This window comes from Anolis carolinensis, chromosome 1 (assembly GCF_035594765.1).
Source record: "Anolis carolinensis isolate JA03-04 chromosome 1, rAnoCar3.1.pri, whole genome shotgun sequence".
NCBI classification, from domain to species: Eukaryota; Metazoa; Chordata; class Lepidosauria; order Squamata; family Dactyloidae; genus Anolis; species Anolis carolinensis.
In genome coordinates, this window is record NC_085841.1 from 87457497 (window position 1) to 87478845 (window position 21349).

The 21349-nt window shown below is 37.8% G+C and overlaps 1 protein-coding gene across 2 annotated transcripts in view; it reads left to right on the plus strand.

Moving 5' to 3' along the window:
* The window catches only part of med23 (mediator complex subunit 23), a 48176-nt gene that overhangs the window by 10799 nt on the left and 16028 nt on the right, over positions 1 to 21349 (plus strand). The window contains exons 10-20 of one of the 2 annotated variants that reach the window (XM_008122350.3): positions 492 to 587; positions 1207 to 1224; positions 9331 to 9531; positions 10466 to 10609; positions 13354 to 13499; positions 13949 to 14194; positions 14335 to 14477; positions 15206 to 15380; positions 16635 to 16798; positions 18477 to 18601; positions 19884 to 20089. In XM_008122350.3, coding sequence (XP_008120557.2) covers positions 492 to 587; positions 1207 to 1224; positions 9331 to 9531; positions 10466 to 10609; positions 13354 to 13499; positions 13949 to 14194; positions 14335 to 14477; positions 15206 to 15380; positions 16635 to 16798; positions 18477 to 18601; positions 19884 to 20089 — 1664 coding nt within the window. The remainder of the gene's footprint in view (positions 1 to 491; positions 588 to 1206; positions 1225 to 9330; positions 9532 to 10465; positions 10610 to 13353; positions 13500 to 13948; positions 14195 to 14334; positions 14478 to 15205; positions 15381 to 16634; positions 16799 to 18476; positions 18602 to 19883; positions 20090 to 21349) is intronic. The other variant, XM_008122357.3, reaches the window with a different exon arrangement.

The following is a 21349-nucleotide window of genomic DNA, read 5'->3' on the forward strand; positions in this document are numbered from 1 at the left end:
CTTGTGCTCAGATACTTTATAGAAAGAGGAATGTTCCTAAGAAGTATCAGTCTAACAAGCAGTAGATAAGAAGAGAGAATAGAGTGGTAGGCAGACCAAGAGGGCAATGGAAGAAAGGCTTTCCTTGCCAGCTAATTCATATGGCTATCTTAGTCCTTGATGAGGACTTGTGCATAATGTGGTAGAATTCCAAAAATAGACTGTTCTGTGTAGAATTCCATGCCTACAAATTCAAAATGTTGCCAAGTATTTTATCAGTAGGTAAAAATTCAGTGCTGTGAAACAAGTTTTCAAATATAATGAAAATGTTGGTCTAAGTTAAAATTTACTCTTAAGTCAAATTGCTAGTCCCATCTCTTGCCTCCTGAAAAGTGCAAGGGGGGGAAAGAGGTCAAGATTCATTGTCTGTCAAGGTGAACGCTTTATTTGAGAGTGACTCTGTTCTGTGTCAATAGGTTGGTATTTGTTTCCTGTTTTGTTTTGTTTTCAAGGATCTGTTTGAGCCCCAGACTGCTTTGTTGCGGTATGTGCTGGAGCAACCCTATTCCAGAGATATGGTCTGCAATATGCTAGGTCTAAACAAGCAGGTACTGTATGGTGCTGTAATGCTTTGTGCTTTGCATAGAACCTGCACTTTTCTTTTCTCTTTTTCTTTGCTATAGCTAACTAAGCAAAACAGTTGAAGTGCAGATCATGATTGTTCCCTCCTTCCTTCAATATTACCGCCTTAGGTGAATTGGGCATGATTATTCTATTATTTACAGATTGCTTAAGGTTTCTAAATTTAAAAAGTAGAGATTTTTAAAAAATAATATTTTTGGCATTGCTTTTTTCCCCCTATAAGGCCAGCCTCAAATATACCCTCGACAGATTCTAACCTGCAGCAGACAATTTTTTACTTGTAGTAGAAACACTTTTTTTACTGTTTTTTTTTTTTTTTTGGTTGTGACACTGGTGGTAGATGTACTGCTTAGATGGTCTCTAGAAGTTGTCTGTTGGATGCCTTGGCATGTTTTCATTACCGTCAGTGGTAATGAATGGTTTAATGTTCAGTGACTTTTTCTTTTTGCCTTACCATGTGGGAGGGCCTGGTCTGACTTGGGGTAACTTGAGGCTGGCCTCATAGTCACTGTTTTGTCTTTTCTTTTTTTCTTCCTTTATTTTTGTTCTGTCCTGTCTTGTCCTGCCCATCCTCCAATGCTCTAGACCTTGAACATTGCTCAGGTATGTTCACAACCTTACTGTTGTATTGTGACTAACGATACGCTGGCTGCTTTGTAGCCACTGATTCCAGTTCGAGAATACGTGTCTGGCCAGGGCTTGAAATTGGTGGGACAGTCACATTCTAATATAAAATCTACGTTCTAGCAAAATATGAGATTTTAGAATGCAGTGTATTTTAAAAAGGACATTAATAGCCAGTTCAGTAGTTGGCTTAAGCTACATACCAAACATACCATATTTTTGTCCAGTTTATAAAATGCCCTTGCCTATAAGAAATAGCTTCTATTAAAATTAGAAAGAAAATCCCTTCTGTCAAATCTTAGCATGCTTGAATTCATAAATGAAAAGTCAACTTGACTACGAAAGGTCAGACTCAGCCTCCATAATAAGCTTCCCTTTTAAATATCTGCAAATGGGCCAAATAAAAATAGGTGAAAAGAAAGAAAGAAAAAAATAAATTGAAACAAATCCACTTTCAATTCACTTTTGTCTACTTATATAGTTAAACATTGGCCTCTTTGCTCTTTTTTGAAGTGATATTTACTCAAAGTACAATAGCGTTGGTGTTTGCAATACTATAGTGAAGGTTGTGTCAGTGTTTTCATTTTATAAAAACTCTTTATTTCAGAGATTGTACTTGACCATAATGTTTGCTTGATGCTGAAAGAGTTCATTGTAGAAGAAATCCCCATTCCCACAGTCAATAAGAGCCTCATACTGATTTTCTTTGCAATGATATAATAAAATAGCATGCCACTTTTATAATATACATTTTAAATATTCTGACCATAAATGCAGAGCCATTCATGACTGTCAGAGCTGTTTGAAGAAAAGGTGCTGATTTCCAGAAGAAGGTACCAATGGGCAAATCCTGCTCACATGTACAATTTGTTTCCAGCAAATCATGGCTCTGTGGGTGTCCTGATTCAGTAACCTCCTGATATAGATCCTTTGTAAATACATCAAGGATACTCAGTAGCATTTTCTTCTTTCCATAAACGAAATAAGGCAAATGCTATGTGCCTGTATCACATCCGCTACCTTGTACTGAGTGAAGAAGCCAATTAAGGCTGTAGCTCCATGTTACGTTAAAGTGCCCACAAAATGTTTCATTGTGGAAAATATATTTTCTGAAGTATAAAAGAATAAAATGATCAAACCAATTAGAATTAAGAAAGTGTAGTGTTGGATTAGAACTGATTTGCATTTTATGGCTGTAAGTATATTGATGTGTGCTTTGCTAAAAAAAAAATAGTGATGAGCAAACATAAATCTAAGTCCTGGAGCCTTAGACTATGTTTTCCTGTGCAAATCATTCAATATTTATTCCAAAAAAGCATGGATCAATCTCAGACGTGGAAGGCATGCTGAACATACTGCTGTGGCATCTTGTTTCTTCACTTCTCTGACTATTAAATAGCAGTCTTTTTTATTGAAGTCTAGAAAAAAAATGGCAACATATGTCACATGTTGCTGTTGTTGTTGTTGTTGTTAAATTTCTTACCTGCCTCTCCCTGTGGTTCAAGGCAGGGCACATCATTATAAAAATTATATAAAATACACACATCAAAATGTATTCCTGTGAAATACATATATTAAAATAAACAGAATAGAAATTAAAATGTAGTAAACACAAGATGTGTGTTTAAAATTCGTAGTTCAAACTGACGAGATCAGAGTGCTGGAAGGGATAGGTCTTTAGTTGTGTTTTCAATGCCGACAACTTCCAGCAGGTCGTTCCACAGTGTTGGGGTGGCTGATGAAAAGGTCCTCTAAGTAATTACCAATTGGATTCTGGCTGGTTGGAGTAGCCCCTCACAGAAGACCTCCATCTCCTAAGGAGCTGATTGTGTGGGAGAAAGCAATCCTGTAGGTAACCTGGACCCAAACCACATATGGCGTTAAAGGTCAAAGCCAACACTTTGTACTTTGTCCAGAAACTAATTGGCAGCCAATGGAGTGACTTTAATATGGGTGTAATATGCTTACTCCTGTCACTAGTCTAATTGGAGTTTCTGACATTGGAACAGATGTTGCCTAATATAAAGTGCATTGCAGAGGTCCAATTAATGCTAACCTCCCCACAAAGCTGTGATCAATAGAAGAATTATACAAATACCACACAAAACATGGGGAGGGTAGAAAAAGTTGGAACAAACTGATAAAAACTATCTTTGCTCCCTGCCTATATACCAAGTTACTCTATTGGAGCGTAATCCACATCTGGGCCACTCTGACTTTGGGGGGGGGGGGGTAGCTGCCAGCCAATGAGCAGGAAGTTGGCAGCTTTAAATCCATTGGCTGACCAGTGTACTCCAATATACTTTCTTCAATATACTTTTTTCATATTCATGAGATACCCATAAATATATTTGTGAGCAAAACTAAAACATCTACAAAGCTTTTTAATTTTAAAGATGTAATTGTAATGCTGTTCAATTCCTTTACTAAAATATTGCTACCTATCTTGCAAAAGTCTCAATATTTTGAAAGAGTTTGACTTCTAACTGAGTTCTGTCTGAGGTTACCTTTTCAAATCCCAGCAAACCTTCATGGCCAAGTTACAAAACTTTGGAATTCATGGTTTTTAATGGAAATGCTGACAAACTATTAATCATAGGTGTGCTGCCATAATAGCAACAGTTTGTGAAATTTTTGTTCATGTGTCACTTTAAAAGCATGAAGGGGTTGTGTGTGATATTGCTTGGTGGGAATTCAGGGTGAGTGATTCAAATTATATCAACTACTCAGTTCTCAAAGGATGTAGGTTAGTTTGATCGCAGATTAATCTCTTGCAAAAGATGTATGTGCACTGCAATATCTGGTAATTACAACTCAATAAAAATGAAATTCATATGACACCGCATATGTAACTCATGAATGATTAAATTGAAATTCGCATCAATGCCATGTTTGCCCATCTCATGTGACAATGTGTATTTGACTTCAGCCTATTTGCTCTGAGGCCTGAGTGTGTACAACCCAGTGCACATGTGCCGTATCCAGGTGATCTGCTTACATTGATATTGCTGTAAATAGATGACATGAATATGGCTGAGTAGATGAAATAAGAGCTTGCTTGAACTAGAGAGCAATGAAGCAATAACTCCCCCTTTTCTCCCCCTATTCTCTTTGGTCTCTTTTTGTATCTGGGAAAAAACATAATTCCCCTCTGGGAAATTGCTCTCAGGATTACTTTCCTCTGTTACTCTATAATCTACTCACTTGTACAGCCTCCACACCTACCTAGCTTATCTGAATGGAATAATGGTTCACTTACAGCCCCTTTATTTTCCATATAGGATATAGAGGATATTGGCTTCTTAAACCATACGCTTCTGCATTAAGGGGACTATTCCGTTCATGTAGTCCCGTTGCTAATGTTTCCAGCCCCAAGCTACTTTATGTGAAAGCACATTCAGAAGACAAGTTTTACAAGTTCATGTAAAATCTCTTTCACTGAATTATGTAGGCATTTCTTCTCTTTTTTCCAACCCATCAAAAAGCTACATTGGTTGGTCACAGAAGAAATTATCTGGAAGCTCAATGTTGCCTATCCTGTTGTGCCATCTTATCAGGTTCCAGGGCAGTCAATGTGTATAGATACATGTATTATGTGTATGTTCTGCCCTATGTTTAGAGAACCTAGAACATGGTACAAGCAATAAAACAATGTGAACAGGATAAAATAGTAGTAGGAGTTCTGTAGCCCTCCAGATGTTTTTGGGTTTCAACTCCCATTGGGTGTATCGGTTAGAGTTGCTGGGAGTTGCAGACCCACAACACCTAGAAGATGCTGTTGGTCTGCAACACAGTTCCCAACCCAGATAAAATAATAAGACATAAATCTACAACCTAGTAGATCAAAATCAAGCCATAATCACTTAACCTTTAAAGCTTGAGTAAAGAACTGTAGAGAACGAATATAATAGATGACTAGAAGCATCCAGAACCTAGAAAAAAGAATTTGAATTTCAAAATAATATTAATTTATTTGTGAATACAAGGTGAAGCAGGCTTAGGTACCATGTTGCCCCTCCCCACTACAGAGTAATGTTTCTGCATATTTGTAAACCAGAAGTAAACTAGTTAGTACTTCACAATGCTATCAACACAAAAAAATTCATTGTATAGGCTAACTCAAATACCAGTACAGGATAACTGTTTACTGTTTACTGCATCTTAGTTGGAGTAATGTAAACCACATCACTTGTTTTGTACTATAAACTCTCATGGTGGCTTTATCTGGAAATATCCACATGAGAAAAGTGTTTGAGGCCAACCATGTACTTACTGATGCAGTTCTCCTATGACAGTTCATTGTCATTGTGTAGGCAAACCAGCAATTGGGGTCTCTATGTAGCAAGAAATGGCACTGAGAGAGAGGCATTTCTATGTATGTTTTTTCTTGTTTTTTTTCCCAATCTATCATTGAAAGAGGGAAAGAAAGAGGTGGCAAGCGTAACAAGAACACCATATTCTACCCTATACTTACCACTTTTATGAAGACTATTTCCCCCACACAGTTTAACTGAGCAGAACATTTTAATTCAGAAACATTTCTGAGGCAAAATTATGTTTTATTGTTGAATTTGTCAGCAACCCTGCCTCTTCTTGTGAAGCAACTGAGAAAAACAAAACCCTGCCAGTGAAATGTAATTTTCACTTGTATAAAAAAATAAGAAAGAGAAGGTGCTCTTTAAAGTCCCCAAGAGGCAATAAATGATTGTTCAATTGCCTCATGGCTGGTGCATAAGAAAAGCACTCCAATAAAGTGGCACTATGTGCTCTTATACACGTGAGCACTGGTTCCTTCCAGACCAATGAATATATTGGGATATTTTTATCACCATATTAATATTTTTCAAAGCTCATTCACAGTTCACTCCAGAGGGGCAAACAGTAGACATTGACTTAGAAAAGTACAGGGTCATAGAGTTGGAAAATCCCATGGAGAATATTCTTCTCAAACTCTAGTCAGTACAAGTTGGGCGTTGCAGCTAGAGTTGGAATAGAATGCTGAGGCCCTTCAGATGTTGTTCAACTGCAAGTCACAGCACTCTTCAACATTGGCTGTGTTGGCTATGACTTTGAGGAGTTGCAGTCCAAGAACATTTGGAAAGCCTTGTGATTCTCATCTTCACTGCAGCAATAAACATTGCCCATATACCTTCAGGCTTCACAGTTCATGGCGGGTCAGTTGATGCTGGATCACCAGTAACTCCTCTGTACATTAGATCATTGAATGCTCTCACTAAGCAGAAGAAGCTAACCCTTTCTTCTCACGCTTCTGTCCTGATAAAAGATGCTCCTGTGAGCTTTGGATTAAAATGCTGTCAGTGTAAGGTTTGCTCCTCATCCTCTCACCTAGAGGAATTGGGGCCAGTTTCACTACATTTTTATTTAAGACCCATGAGACCCTTTTCCAAAATCAAGTATTTTCCAGCCTCTTTGGATCTTGAAAGATCTCTCCTATACCAAAAAAAAGTTGTGTGGAGGTGAAAAGATGGTGAAATAGCACATGCCCCTTAGAAGGTGCAGGAAAGTTGTATATAGACTATCCTTAATTGCTCCTGCACATTCTCTAGCGGCCTCAACCTAGTATCTCTTCTAAGGGAAAAGCAGGTATAAATAACAAGAGTGACAAGGAGGATAACTATTGGTCACCATGATAAACTGACCTAATTTGGAAGATGCAACATGTGTTATAACCACAGGAATGTAATTTGCAAGGTATGAGGAGTGGTACATGCTTCCCATTTGCTGGCAAAACCACTTGTACTAGAGGGAAATGAACAAATGAGAAACCTTCACTCCATGTTTTGTTTAATGCAAAGGTGGACGACTCTGAGAAGTCCTGGTGTCACACAGACATCCTAATCATCACATCCAACATACCGTGCAGCCAAATTCGTTATCTTCTGGGTCATAAAAATGCAGTCTTGGATTTCATTTCCTGGTCAAATTAAAGTATTACAGAAGCCTAGAACTAGCTTCTCTATTTTCTTCTACTAAAAATTAATCCACTTAGGGCTTTTTCATAGAAATCCTGGCTTTTTAATTCACATGACAGTTGTCTCTTAAATAATTTGATTCCAAACTGATATAGCCTTGCATTCCTGGGCCCTTTGAGATTTGCCCTTTCCCCCATCAAACTAGAGTGAATTTCAAGCCCTGTACACAGTAGTTTTGCATGCTGATTCATGAAATAGTTTGTAGTATTGTCTGTTGCATTCTGCTCTGCTTCATAAATAGTTGCATTTGGAAAAAACAAAGTATTCTCAACTGGTGGTGTTAATATTGCCCTTGTAAATCTGTAATGTGGTTGACCTGTGATAATGGCATTGTGTTTTTGAAAGACAGGGTCAAAAGCAACTAATGCTTTCCTATTGATTGGAAATCTTCCATTTTTAAAGCATGCTTCAAGAAAGCCCGGCTAGATTTGTAGCTTTTGGCAGTTTTGAGCTGACAAAGAGCATGTGAAAGAGAGAGTGCTGTTCCTAAGTTTGTCCAAAGTTTTGCCATTCTTGCATCAAATTGTTAATTTGAAAGCATAATCCCTTTTTCATGGCAAAAACCAATGCACATTGGATAAGGTTAGAATCTCTAGAAGTTCCCCTCAGCCATTTTTTCTGTTTTCTTTTTTCAAATTTGAAAGGGGCCTTTAAGCTCCATGTTAATTGAAGATGCCACAATAAGAGACCATAAAATCTATTTTGTAAAACCTTCTGAGTTGATGACATTTTTTCTTTAAATAAGTACATACTGTATATACCCACTTTTTTGCCTCTAGAAAGGGACAAGGCATATTCATGATTAGATTCTGAGCTGCTCCGTACCTTTTCTGTATTGTCTTTTTAAAATAATACATTTTCTTTGTATTAAGGCTGTGTTATGTTACAGGTGCACCATATGAACCTTTAAAATATACCTTGTAAAGCAGATGCACAGAAATGATATGGTGGTTTTCATAGCAGTGCTAGGGTGTGCAGTACATGAATCAATGTGTCTTTTTGTTCCCAAACCTTTGCTTCATGCCATACAGATACAGATGCAGAAGATTCCAAAATCTTGAGTGTAGAAGAAATATGCACATTTCAACTGTTTCAGTAGATGAAGATAAAATCAAGGAGAAGCAACATTGTTTAGAAACAGTTGTAATATTGCAATGAGACTCATTATCTCCACATAATGGCTGTACTTCCATGTTATACTAAAAGTTAATTTGCAAACAGGCAAGAAACAGTAATGAGACTTGCACACGCACGGTTTCCTTTCTTCTCTTGAACAGCTTTACCTTCTGCTTTTGATTTATTCACTTGTGCTTTTAATTTATTTAAACCCTGAGCACAAGTTAATGTTAGTTGTTGTTAGTTTAACTCAGTAAGCTTGAGAATGGCTGGCTTTCAACTAACCAAAATAAATCACATTTTTTAAAACCTGGGTGAAATTCTAAATCCACTTTCTCACTATCAAATATGCTCAGTTGAAGCTATTAAACCACAAGAAAAAAAGCCAGTTGATTGGACAGGAAAATCAAAGTCAATAGGTTTGCTAGTTTAATTGGAGCAGAATTAAGGTTGGAACTACATTTTTATAAAATGTAAGCCATATTCAATAAGTTCATCAACATGGACCCAGAGAACTCATTAATTCTATGTCTCTTGTTTTCCAATACAATTACAGTCCCCACATTGGGTGAAAACGAAGAGCAATCCTGTTTAGACTTGTCTCTTCAGAACTTCTACAGGGACAGTCAGGGGAATCACCCACCTGGTGACCTTTGTAAGGAGAATCCTAAGTGACAGCATAGGTAGGCTTTTCAGGTATCTTTTAGCTCCATGAGCTGCAGAAAACAACTAGATAATGGGGAAAGAGGGGATAACACTCCTAACACTAAAGCTATGATGTTTTCATTTAAAAGACTAATAATGTGACCTGTAACATCAAACAGTTTTAATACTTCGGCTTATCTTGTAAACCTTTATGTTCAGATCTCATTTCATGCTTCTCCCAACATAAGTTGAAGTAACTGTGTTGAAATGAGGAGAATCAAAATGATGGATGCCAGTCTTTGGAATGCCACATCTGATTTCTACTTTGCAGCATAAACAGCGGTGCCCAGTGCTTGAGGACCAGTTGGTGGATCTGGTGGTCTATGCCATGGAGCGTTCGGAGACAGAGGAGAAATTTGATGATGGAGGAACCAGCCAGTTGCTGTGGCAGCATCTTTCGAGTCAGCTTATCTTCTTTGTACTTTTTCAGTTTGCGAGTTTCCCCCACATGGTCCTATCTCTCCATCAAAAGGTAGATTCCCCACCATTAGCAGTTTCTCCAACCTCCCCAACCTTTCTGTATTCCTGCACCCCAAATCTAGCACTACGTATCTCTATGGCAGGCGAGTTCATTAATATATTTGCCTTCCTGCTGCTATATAGTGTAATTTTTGATCACGTTAAAGATATGTTGGTTATTTTAGTGAGATATTTAAAAAGATTTAAAAAGATTAATGTTGGGCACATACAGCAAGGAGGATACTAACCATTGAAAGATTTGCTATTGCTGTGTTTATAATGAGCGTGCAGGTTTTACAGCTTTGTTAAGGTGGACGATTTAGATAGCATTTTTGTATTATGACACTTTTAAGAGAGCTACCCATGCTTTAACATCTACAGTTTGATAGTGGTCTCTGTTTTCTTACGAATATATTGAAGGCATATATTAAATCCAACTTTCAAAAAACCAGATACATTCCAAACTTCTGATACTTTGGTGGGGACTTGTATCAGAAATGAGGGACAGATTTTGTCACCTTTCCCTCAATAGGCATGTAGATTTTGCTGTACTTTTATTTTTGTCTTTTCTGGATTTGATCTTGCTTTATTCTCATTTTTTTAACTTCAGTTTTTGTTTGATGTTTGTGGGCTATTGATGACATATCAACCTACCTGCTCTATTGTAATGTCTTTGAGCATTAGTTTGTTGATTACTCAGGGTTGTTGGGGGTGGGATATGGCATAGAAAAAATGGGGACAATTGTCCAGAGGGATTTAGGAAGTCACAAGAAAAGAGTTCATGCATCAAACTGTTGGCTGCATTTTGTCCACTCCTGATTTAGTGTATTTTTATTGAATCAAAAATATTAACCATGCCTTTCAGTCTTTAATATTGTATTTCCATTTTACATTCACTGTGTGAGAATGTGTATTAATACATGGGAATTTAATGTATTTTTTTACAGTTGGCAGGAAGAGGCTTAATTAAAGGCAGAGACCATCTAATGTGGGTGTTACTACAATTCATCTCTGGAAGCATCCAGAAAAATGCATTAGCTGATTTCCTCCCTGTTATGAAGCTTTTTGATCTCCTCTACCCTGAGAAAGAAGTGAGTCTTTTGTATGAAACATATTTACTATCAGTTGCAACATAGATTTTTACCTAAAAGGAAAACTGGATGGTATCATAATGCTCATTTCATAAGTTTCTGTCTAGAAATGTTGTAGAAGTTTGGAATCGGTACCTAGAGGAATTCAACGAAGTGATTGATTACAATGTAAAGCAAAAGTATGAAAGATGCAAAAAAGTATGAAGAATCATCACTAAGAGAGGCTCATTCTTAAATGCAGGAAAAAAGATCTGAAATGTATGAAACATGCTGAAGAATCAAATATGACAAAAAAATTGATCAAGAAATCAGGAAACAAAGGGAAATATGAATCATAGAACTGTTTTTAAATAGTATGTTCACAAATCTGTATAAGAGACAGTCTCTTTAAATGTAAGGAAATTATGGAAATGTAAAGAGCACCAGTTCAGCAGAACAACTATACCAATAAAAAAGTAACAGATATTAAAATTAAGCTTGAGACAAAAAGTAAAAGTTGAAGTTTGGATAATAAGGAGGGATTAAGGAAAAGCCTATTAAACATCAAATAACGTTTTGAGTTTACAAATTAAACACCAAAACATCATATTTTACAACAAATCGACAGAAAAGGCAGTTTAATACATGGTAATGTTATGTAGTAATTACTGTATTTATGAATTTAGTACCAAAACATCACAATGTATTGAAAACATTGACTACAAAAACATTGACTACTAAAAAGGCAGACTGCGTTGGATAATACAGAATGTTGGATAATACAGAACGTTGGATAAGTGAGACTACTATATCTATGACAGCGGTTTGAGTGGTAGTTCAAATCCCTGTAGACAGTAGTAATCACACAATTCACCCAGAGTCAGAAAGCAAAAACTAACACAATAGGAGAAACATAATAGCTGATCTGTTTTTGTCTATCTGTAGTTTCAGTTTTAGGATGACCAGCCTTGGTGACACTCATGGACAAATTGCTTCTTAGAACAACTGTGTTCCTGTTGGCTCTGCTAGACATTTGGCTTTTGATGCCACCTAGTGGCTTTAAAAACTATTTGCCATGTTACCATCTGGATCACTTGTTAAGGACTGGAGTTGAGCTCTCTGGTAGTTCTGGTTTTTCTTCAAAAACAATTCTAGGCTATGATGTTCTGTGGGACTTTAGTTTTTATTATCTTGGCTATTTTATCCATCATCCCCAGAAACCACTGTAGACAGTGATGCTAGTTGAAGGATGTCAGTTCATTGTCTTGGGCCCCTTCTATACTATCATATAATCCAGATTATCAAAGCAGATAATCCACATTATTTTCTTTGAACTGGATTATCTGAGTCTACACTACCATATAATCCAGTTCAAAGCAGATAATCTGGATAGTATATGGCAGTGTAGAAGGGGACTTGGTCATTTAAAGATAATTTCCCTTCATAAAACGGGATAGAAAATGGCAGAGAAGAGTGAAGGAGCTTTGCCTTTGCTCATGTTTCCATAGTGTGTTGTTATAACACTCAGAAAACAAGGTCAGTAGGGGTAGCCATGCTGACCAGAAGGACAAATTCCAGAGTCCATATAGTGATAGTACCTTCTTAGACCAACCCCAAAAGTACAACATCCTGCTTGCAAACTTTCAAACACCAATGCTGCTCTTCATGTAAAACTGCTTCAAAAAGCAGGGAATGAAGGAAGTGCCAATGTTAATATGACATTGTCTATGTTTTCCTGGAAGGTGCTTTTGAAGATGGATCTGTAGATTATAAAACTAGGGATGTTCCGAAATCCTCCCCAGAGACCAGGAACAGAGAAAAAAGCAAGGAAAGAAAGGCAGTAACATTCAGTTCTTCATTTGGAAGTACAAATCACCCTACTTGAAAGCTCAGTCCTCTTCCTCTCCCTTGCAAAATTAATGTTTTCAACACAGTCATCTTTGCTGTCTTCTTTTTACTGCCTTTGTTCCTGTTCTGCCTGTGGTCATTGATGTTTGGCTTGACAACCAACTGTGATAGTCCATAGGCCTTCAGGCACCTCAGAGCAAAATACAAACTCGTACATTATAATTTTATTCTACTTTCTCTCCCTGTTTTTCAAAAATATTTTTTTGCCAGAGGAAGAAGTGTGCACATGCATGTGCTTGAGGCAAAGACAGTTTTTGAAAAGCTTGAGAAAGGTTGTGCCTTTGGTTGCCTCAAGACTTTGGAATTAAATAAACACTGTGTTCTCTTCTGATTTCATTCTCATATATCGTGATAGTCAGGTTTTTTTTGATAAAACTTGTTTTTCTTTCAATCCTGCTGTAGAGTTAGGGCTGTAGAATTTCCGTGTTTGAATAAGGCCACCAAATACTGTAATTGCATGTTTTTCTTTAAAAGGGAGTGCTAATATACAGTTGCTGCTGTTCACAATGCAGGGAGAGAGCAAATGGAAAGCTTTGCAATGCTTTCAACTAACAGCTATTACAACACAATGCAAAGCAAAACTTTAATTTTAGCAATTTGCTATTCATTTATAGCAAAACAAAATGTATTGAAAGAGCTAATTTTGACACAAAAATTGCCCAATTTTCAGGTATACCATCTCATGGTAATCTTCCTGTTTCACTTAATTTCCTGAACTCTAGTGTACTGAAAATGGTTTCAGTTTGAGAATATCTACTACTTTTCAGCTACAGTTGCCTCTACAGACATGGAGGTGAGCTGTTTTCATCGGCTCCTGTTTTCATTTTCTCTTAACTTCATGTTTCTTTTTTTCTTAGTGTATTCCTGTGCCAGATATCAACAAACCCCAGTCAACCCATGCATTTGCAATGACCTGCATTTGGATACATCTGAACAGGAAGGCTCACAGTGACAATTCTAAGCTCCAAATTCCAATTCCTCATTCTCTCAAGCTTCACCACGAGTAATTCCCATTTCTAATTCCCCCTTTATGTTGTTATACTCTGGGAATTTATCTTAGACAAGCAATTCCTAGTCCTTTGCTATACAGTGTACTTTGTTAGTTTTTGTGAAAATAGGATGAAAAATAAATAAATCAGCCAGAAGAACTGGATTAAATTCTTATTATTTTAATATGTTGTATAAAAGCAGAAAAATGGCAATGCTCAAAATGAAAACAGTGAGGCTAAAAATTATAATCAACCTCCTTAGACTAAGAGCAAATAAAAAAACTTTTTTTTTTCTTAATCTTTGGAGGATGCCGCAGAGGCACAGATTTCCTCTGAAAAAAGATGTTTCTGCATTTTAAACAATCAGATATGATCCCAACATGATTTCATTGTCATATGTAAACTTCTTAGAATTCAGTTGTGTCTGAGGTAATCACTTCTATTTAACTTTCTTTGGTTACAGATTCCTTCAACAGAGTCTAAGGAACAAAAGTCTTCAGATGAATGACTATAAGATTGCCCTGTTGTGCAATGCTTATTCGACCAATTCTGAGTGCTTCACTTTACCCATGGGTGTTCTGGTAGAAACCATTTATGGAAATGGCAACATGAGGACCCCTCTTCCAGGAACCAATTGCATGGCTTCAGGATCTATCACGCCATTGCCAATGAACCTCTTGGATTCGCTCACAGTTCATGCAAAGATGAGGTACTGTCTGGTCCAATAACTGCAAGTGACAGAAGCGTCTCTCTATCTGTGTCAGTGTAAAAGATTTGTGTTGTCAGAGGACTAACTTCATGTGTGTGATTTTGAAAATATCACATTTCTCTTTCCTCTTTCTTTTCCAGCCTTATCCACAGTATCGCTACTAGAGTGATCAAACTGGCCCATGCAAAATCCAGCTTGGCCTTGGCTCCAGCTCTTGTAGAAACATACAGTCGCTTGCTGGTTTACATGGAAATAGAATCCTTGGGCATCAAAGGTTTTATCAGTAAGAGAACTTGCTTATTTGATGTTCTGGTATAAATTAATTTCAGTTGGGAGTTATAGTTGAAACTGGAACTCAAAAAGTAAATAAATATATAAAAACAATTCACCTTTAACCTCCTTGAGACCCCAAATGGAAAAAGGTGGGGTATAAATAAAGTTAATAAAATAAAACAGAACAAAACCTCAGAGGATGTCCTGTGAATGATACCAAATCAAAAACAATAAAACGTTTTGGTGTGTTTATACTCTTGGGGCAGTGCATAATAAAAATGTATATTTCAACACTTGTACCAACTTCGAATATTTTCTTACAACTTGCTGTGTATGTGTATGTGCAAGTCGTTCATAGCAATTGTCCACCTGCAACTACTCAGTAATTTAAATTATTTTTAATACATGACAATGGTATCACTGAAAAAAAATAAGCCCAAAATCAGTTGGAAAGAATATTGTTGCTAACATTGTTTCCAACTTATTGAGACATTAAAGCCAAGATTTGTCCTAATGCAGTTTGCCATTGCTTTCAGTTGTAGTTTTAGAGAAGAATGTTTTCCCTTAAGCTGTTGTGTGAAATAGTTAGAGTTGTGCTGTGTGTTGAATATTAATATATTCATTGGATGTCCAGGTCCTCCTTTGTAAAGATTTTACTATTGTGAGTAATGTAGTTTAATAAAGACACATGCATGTTTGTAAAAAAACAGCTTGACATCACTGTTTTTCCCCCCTAAGGTCAACTGCTGCCCACAGTTTTTAAGTCTCATGCTTGGGGAATCTTGCACACTCTGCTAGAAATGTTCAGCTACCGCATGCACCACATCCAGCCTCATTACAGAGTCCAGTTACTCAGTAATCTTCATTCCTTAGCTGCTGTGCCACAGACCAATCAGAACCAGCTTCATCTGTGGTAAGTTTTGTTTCTGACAAATACCATATTTACTCATATATAATGCACCACTGATTGTAATGTGCCTGACAGCACAGGCATAGCACATCAGGGAGGCAGGCAGCATGAATGAGGCCATTGGGGAAGCCATGCCCTTTAGTCAGGTTGAGGCTGGCAGACTCACCAGCCTTGCACAATTTTCAACTGGCCTTCAAAACTGAGTTGGGAACCGCATGGGAATGAGCTGGGGGGAAGGGCCAGATGAGAGACCCCAAGGGCCATCCGGAAGTCAAAATCTATGGCTAACCTCTTTGCCCTCCTTTCCTCCCTTTCCAGCCTTCTGGGTTCCAGATCCCTCCAGGCCTTTTCACACAGCTGTAGTTATGTGCGCGATTTTGATAGGCACATCTCAATTTTGTCAATGTAATTTAGCCAAAAAATGTAAGCATTATAGACTGAAGTAAATATGGTAGTTTTTAGGTGCTTTGGAGACATTACACACATTAAGAAATCATGGAAGCAAGATTAGATCAAAATTTGCATCTAGGCCAAAATGCATATCCATTTTAGAACAGCTAGAGGGTGATAAAAATACACCTTTTTCACATTGTTCTCCTTCAGATCTTTGCACAGAGGCCACACAAAATATGAAAGATGTTTGTTATTTCAGATGGTGGATTCAATGAATACTGTTACTAACTACAAACAATGGAGAGCTGTATTTTATTCTTATAATTTGTGCAATAGCCTGAACATTTGGCGTAATTTGGGAGCTCTGTAGTTCAACACCTCCTCCCTTCCCTTTGTCCCTTTTGCATATAGTTTTTATTCAATTCACAATTTGCTTTTTATACCTGGAAGGGAAAACCGCCATTTCATTTCAGCTTGAAAACTAGGATTTTAAACCAGTTTGTAGTTATTGCAAAGCCATATCTTGAGATTGCCTTAGCCACATGTTATAGCTTTGCTAGTTTTAGCTGTTTGTAATGTGGGGAATTGCTCTATCCTGTTTATTATAAGTCAGTCCTGATTTGGACATCCATTTCCGTTAGTGTGAACTTCTAATGTGAATAAATGGAAATATGTTTGATTATGATATTTAAGAGTGAATTTGGGTAAACCACAACTAAAAACTGGAATCTTGCATAAATATGTCTTTTCATCTTGAAACGTGTTCAGTAATGAAACTTGAGATGTTTGCGACTTGAATTTCCTGAAGTTATCATAAGAAATATTATTTCTCACTAAAACAAGACTAATGCATTCTCTTTAAAGTGTTGAAAGCACAGCTCTTCGATTAATTACTGCCTTGGGTAGCTCTGAAGTTCAGCCACAATTCACGCGCTTCCTTAATGAGCCCAAAACAGTCCTTTCCGCAGAATCAGAGGAGCTCAACAGAGCCCTCATTTTGACACTGGCAAGAGCAACGCATGTCACAGGTAACAGTCACTCAGTCATGTTTTGCTATTTTAAGCAGGAATGAGTAGCAGTATATGAAAGGATAACACAGATTCTTGGTTTTTATAGAGTAGTATGTATTAATAAATACTTACAGATCTTACATTTTCCAAATGATGCATGCTTTCCCTGCATTGTTAAATATGATTAACAGTTTAGCGTCTCCATATGTTATCTACTTTTTGTGTCACGAGCGACTTGAGAAACTGCAAGTCACTTCTGATGTGAGAGAAGTGGCCTTCTACAAGGACATTGCCCAGGGGATGTTTTACCATCCTTGTGGGAGGCTTTTCTCATGTCCCATGTTATCATACCATAGAATCATAACTGTAATGTAATATTACATTACAGTCTAATTCACAAGAATGAGCTGCAGTCATCCCATGGTGTCTTGCACAAAAATTCGTAAATGTTCACCTCTACTTTTAATTAAGTGCAACTTCTTGTGTCTGAATTTGGACAAGTGGTGACTAGTTTTGGCTATGGTTCATGGAAACTAGGCCAACTGCAAACCATAGTTTATTAAGATGACTTATTTTCCTTGTTATTCTCTTGGTCTTGGGAAACATTTGAACTGACTCTTCACAAATATATTTTTAATAATCTTAGAATCATAGTTGGAAGAGACCACAAGGGCCATACATTCCAACCCCCTGCCATGCAGGAATACAGACTTAAAGCACCCCCAACAGAAGCCCATCCAGCCTCTGTTTTAAAACCAAAGAAGGAGCCTCCATCACACTCCACTACTGAACAGATCTTACAGTTAGGAATTCTTCTTATGATTTTTTTTCCTTTTAAACTCCCCAAATCAGAATGTAAGATACAAAGTGAGCCATAAAATATGAGAACAAAATAAAGACATATTTTCTGATAGTCCACAATACCTTGTGCACGGTTATGTCAGTTAACTTCTATGACATGAAGTATGTTAATAATACACTGGGGAAGGTTTGTAACTCTTGACTACAATATTCTATAGAATTTCAATAGTTATATTTTGCATAGATTCTGTAGGAGGCATTCATCTTCCTGTGGAGACTTTCTGGAGAATTACTAACAGGAATTACATCTAGAGAAAAGTGGAAATTAGTGGAATAGTAAATTGTTAATAACAACTGAAACATACAGTAGAGTTCTGGTTAACTGATTTCCGATTATCCGACCTATCGTATTATCCGACGTGCCACGCCCTTTGGGGGTGCCCCATGCGCGTTCCTAGGCAGCAACACGCACGGGGCGTTTCCCTAAGCCAAGTGCTTGTAGGGACGAGCCCCATCCCTCCAGTGAACACTCGCCCCTTGGGAGGCGCCCTGTGCGCATTGCTAGGCAGCAACGCACATGGGCACTTCCCTAAGTCAAGTTTTCGCCATAGGGATGAACCCTGTCCCTCCGGTGGCCACTCGCCCCTTGGGAGGCGCCCCATGCGCGTTGCTAGGCAGCAACGTGCACGGGGCGCTTCCCTAAACCGGCTTGCCGGGAGGGATAATAGGGCCTCCCTATTATCCGTCAGTTCCGGTTATTCGACATTCGGCCCACCCGTTTATGTCGAATAACCAGAACTCTACTGTAATAGGTTTTATCAGTAGATGCAAGACCTACACTTCAGCAGATTTGTTCTTAAAATACATAATAACCTGCATGTCTATATCTATTTAGATTTTTTTACAGGATCAGATTCCATACAGGGGACTTGGTGCAAGGATATACTGCAGACTATCATGAACTTTACTCCCCATAATTGGGCTTCACACACCTTGAGCTGTTTTCCAGCTCCTCTGCAGGTAATATTTTTCAGCGATTTCATGTTCAATAGAATTATGCCTTATCAATGGGAACAGACCGATCATTAGCTCATCCGAGGGAGCAGACTGCATCTGAGAAGGCAGAGATTCAGGTGCAGGAAATCAGAAAGAATCCATGAAAGAGGCAGAAGCAGGCCCCTCAAGGTCAAAGGAAATGTGTTCATGTTTTCAATCCTTACATCAGAAAGAGCTCTGTTGTGATTTTAGATCAGGCAACATTGCTATCCAAGTGAAGAACTCCCTGTCTTGTTCCTAGTTCAGGCCTTAGTTCAAGACCCAAATTCATGTCATGTTTTGATGCTGGTTTGATGAATATACCTTTGGATTCATGCTAAATTTTAGCTCCTTGGTTCAAGTAATGTTTTAGGATTCATGCTCATGTTTTGCTCCTTGTTTTCTGGATTTACTTTTGCAATTCTGTTCATGTTTTAAGCCTTATTTCCTGGATTTTTATTGCCTTTGGATTGTTTTCCTATTACTAGTTTAATCTAGTTTACTGTCTGTGAGACTTGCCTCCTGTATTAACTTTTGAATTTTACCCTTTGACTTTCTTTTGGTGTTTTTCCCTTTTTGTATGTGTTTTTTTAATCAATAAACTGTTCTACTATCACATTTGGACTCTTGTTGGGTGCTGTGAAAAAGGTGAACTCCTGCTGAGGTGCAACAAGGGATAGGAAAAAAAGATTTCTATGAAAAGGGTAGGATAGTATATTTCTAGGTATCTTTTAAATGTCATAAAATAGTAAGCAAACTTCAGATTGGATATTAAGGAAAAACGAGGGCAAGAGATGGAAAAAAAATCTCAAAATCCCATGGAACTTTGAAAGGGTTGAAATGGCACATGGGGGATCATGTTGGATGTTTGCCTGCTGAATATAAATCTATTTTGGGATGTTGAAGCATCTGAGGCAATAGCTGTTTTCCCATATTTTGAAAAAACAAAATGTTTTATCTTCAGTCCAGACTGGAATAGCTATGGCCCGTCTAAAGCTGAGAGCTACAATAAGAAGAAATATGGTAGTCTTTAAGTGGCATAGCTTGTTATTTAAAAACTGATAGTAAAAAATTAATGTTGTTAGTGGCATCTAACTGCCTATATTCTGTTCCATCTTCACATAGTAAAAATAATCCTCCTCAGGTTTTAATATCCTTCTTTGCAGTGGCTAAATTATGACATTTTTCTCCAACTGCTTATTTATTTCAGAAAGAAACATTTGATATCCTCTTCCTGCCAAATGATGCCTATATTACTGTATTTCAGGCATTCTTTAAACAAAATAATGTGCCTCAAGAGAGCCGCTTTAATCTGAAGAAGAATGTAGAAGAGGAATACCGAAAGTGGAAATCAATGACTATCGAGAATGACATCATCACCCACTTTTCCATGCAGGGCTCTCCTCCCCTCTTCCTTTGCCTCCTTTGGAAGATGCTTCTAGAGACTGATCACATTAACCAAATTGGTTATAGGTAAGTCCTAACATTTCAAGTGATCCTATCATTCCCCCTAAAACCCCACCAGCAGTTAAAGTTGCTCACAATTGGGGGGGGGGGGGGGGGTGTGTGCCAAGTTTGGTCCAGATGCATTGTTGGTAGAATTCACAGGGTGAACTACAGCTCCCATCATTCTGGGTCAATCCCTCCCCCCCCCCCAAACCCCACCAGTATTTTACATTGGACATGGTGGATATGTGTACAAGTTGGGTGAACTACAATTCACATAACCCTTGGTCAATCCTCCTGAAACCCCGCCAGTATTTTCAAGCTGATTATGATTTCTTATTTCTGCCACAGCACACAGCATCCCCTAGAAACATGCTAACTTATGCCAGAGTTGTTTTTTGATATGATTTGCCAGATACTGAGGCTTTCTAGAGATGTATCAATATGAGACCCGGTGTGGTGTACTGGTTTGATTATTGGATTATGACTCTGGAGAACAGAGTTTAATTCCCTGCTTGCTCTGGAAGCACACTCTCAGCTCCAAAAAAAAAACCCCTGTGATAGGTTTGCCCTAGAGTCACCATAAATTAGAAATTACGTGAAGGCACACAGGAGCAGCAACAATGTGTAATAGTTGCAAACCGTATTAAGTAGCTTGCTACACGATGCTGAAAACCAAACTACGTTATCAGTGATCTCACAGCAAAGCAGTACAAAGTTCACTACTACAGACTTAGCAACTCAGAATTACAATCCATTTACTTGAGTATAAGCCAACCCGAATATAAGCTGAGGCACCTAATTTTACCACAAAAACTGGGAAAAGTTATTGACTCGAATATAAGCCGAGGGTGGGAAATGCAGCAGCTACTGGTGATAACAAAACTAACCATACGACCACTGAGCATAAGATATATAATATACAGGCAAATGGGAAGTAATGGGAAAAATAGGAGCAGTTATTAAAAATGATGTCTAATCATCATCTGATGTTGTCAAACAAAAACTAACATGAATAAGATATTTCTGTCAATGCATAATAAAAGCAGGTTCTGTCCTATGGAATCTTAGGAGTTAAAGTTTGTGAATATATTCTGTACTCGAAAACTGTAGCCTGTATAGATATTGGGCCCCCTAGAGGTTTTGGATATTGAGATTCTGTTGGATGGAGCCATGTCAGTTAAGACAGGACAAAAAAGCCTGTTAGGAATTGTGGGAGTTGAAGTCCAAAACCCCTGGAGGGCCCAAGTTTGCCCATGCCTGCTGTAACCTGGAGGGAGTTATGTG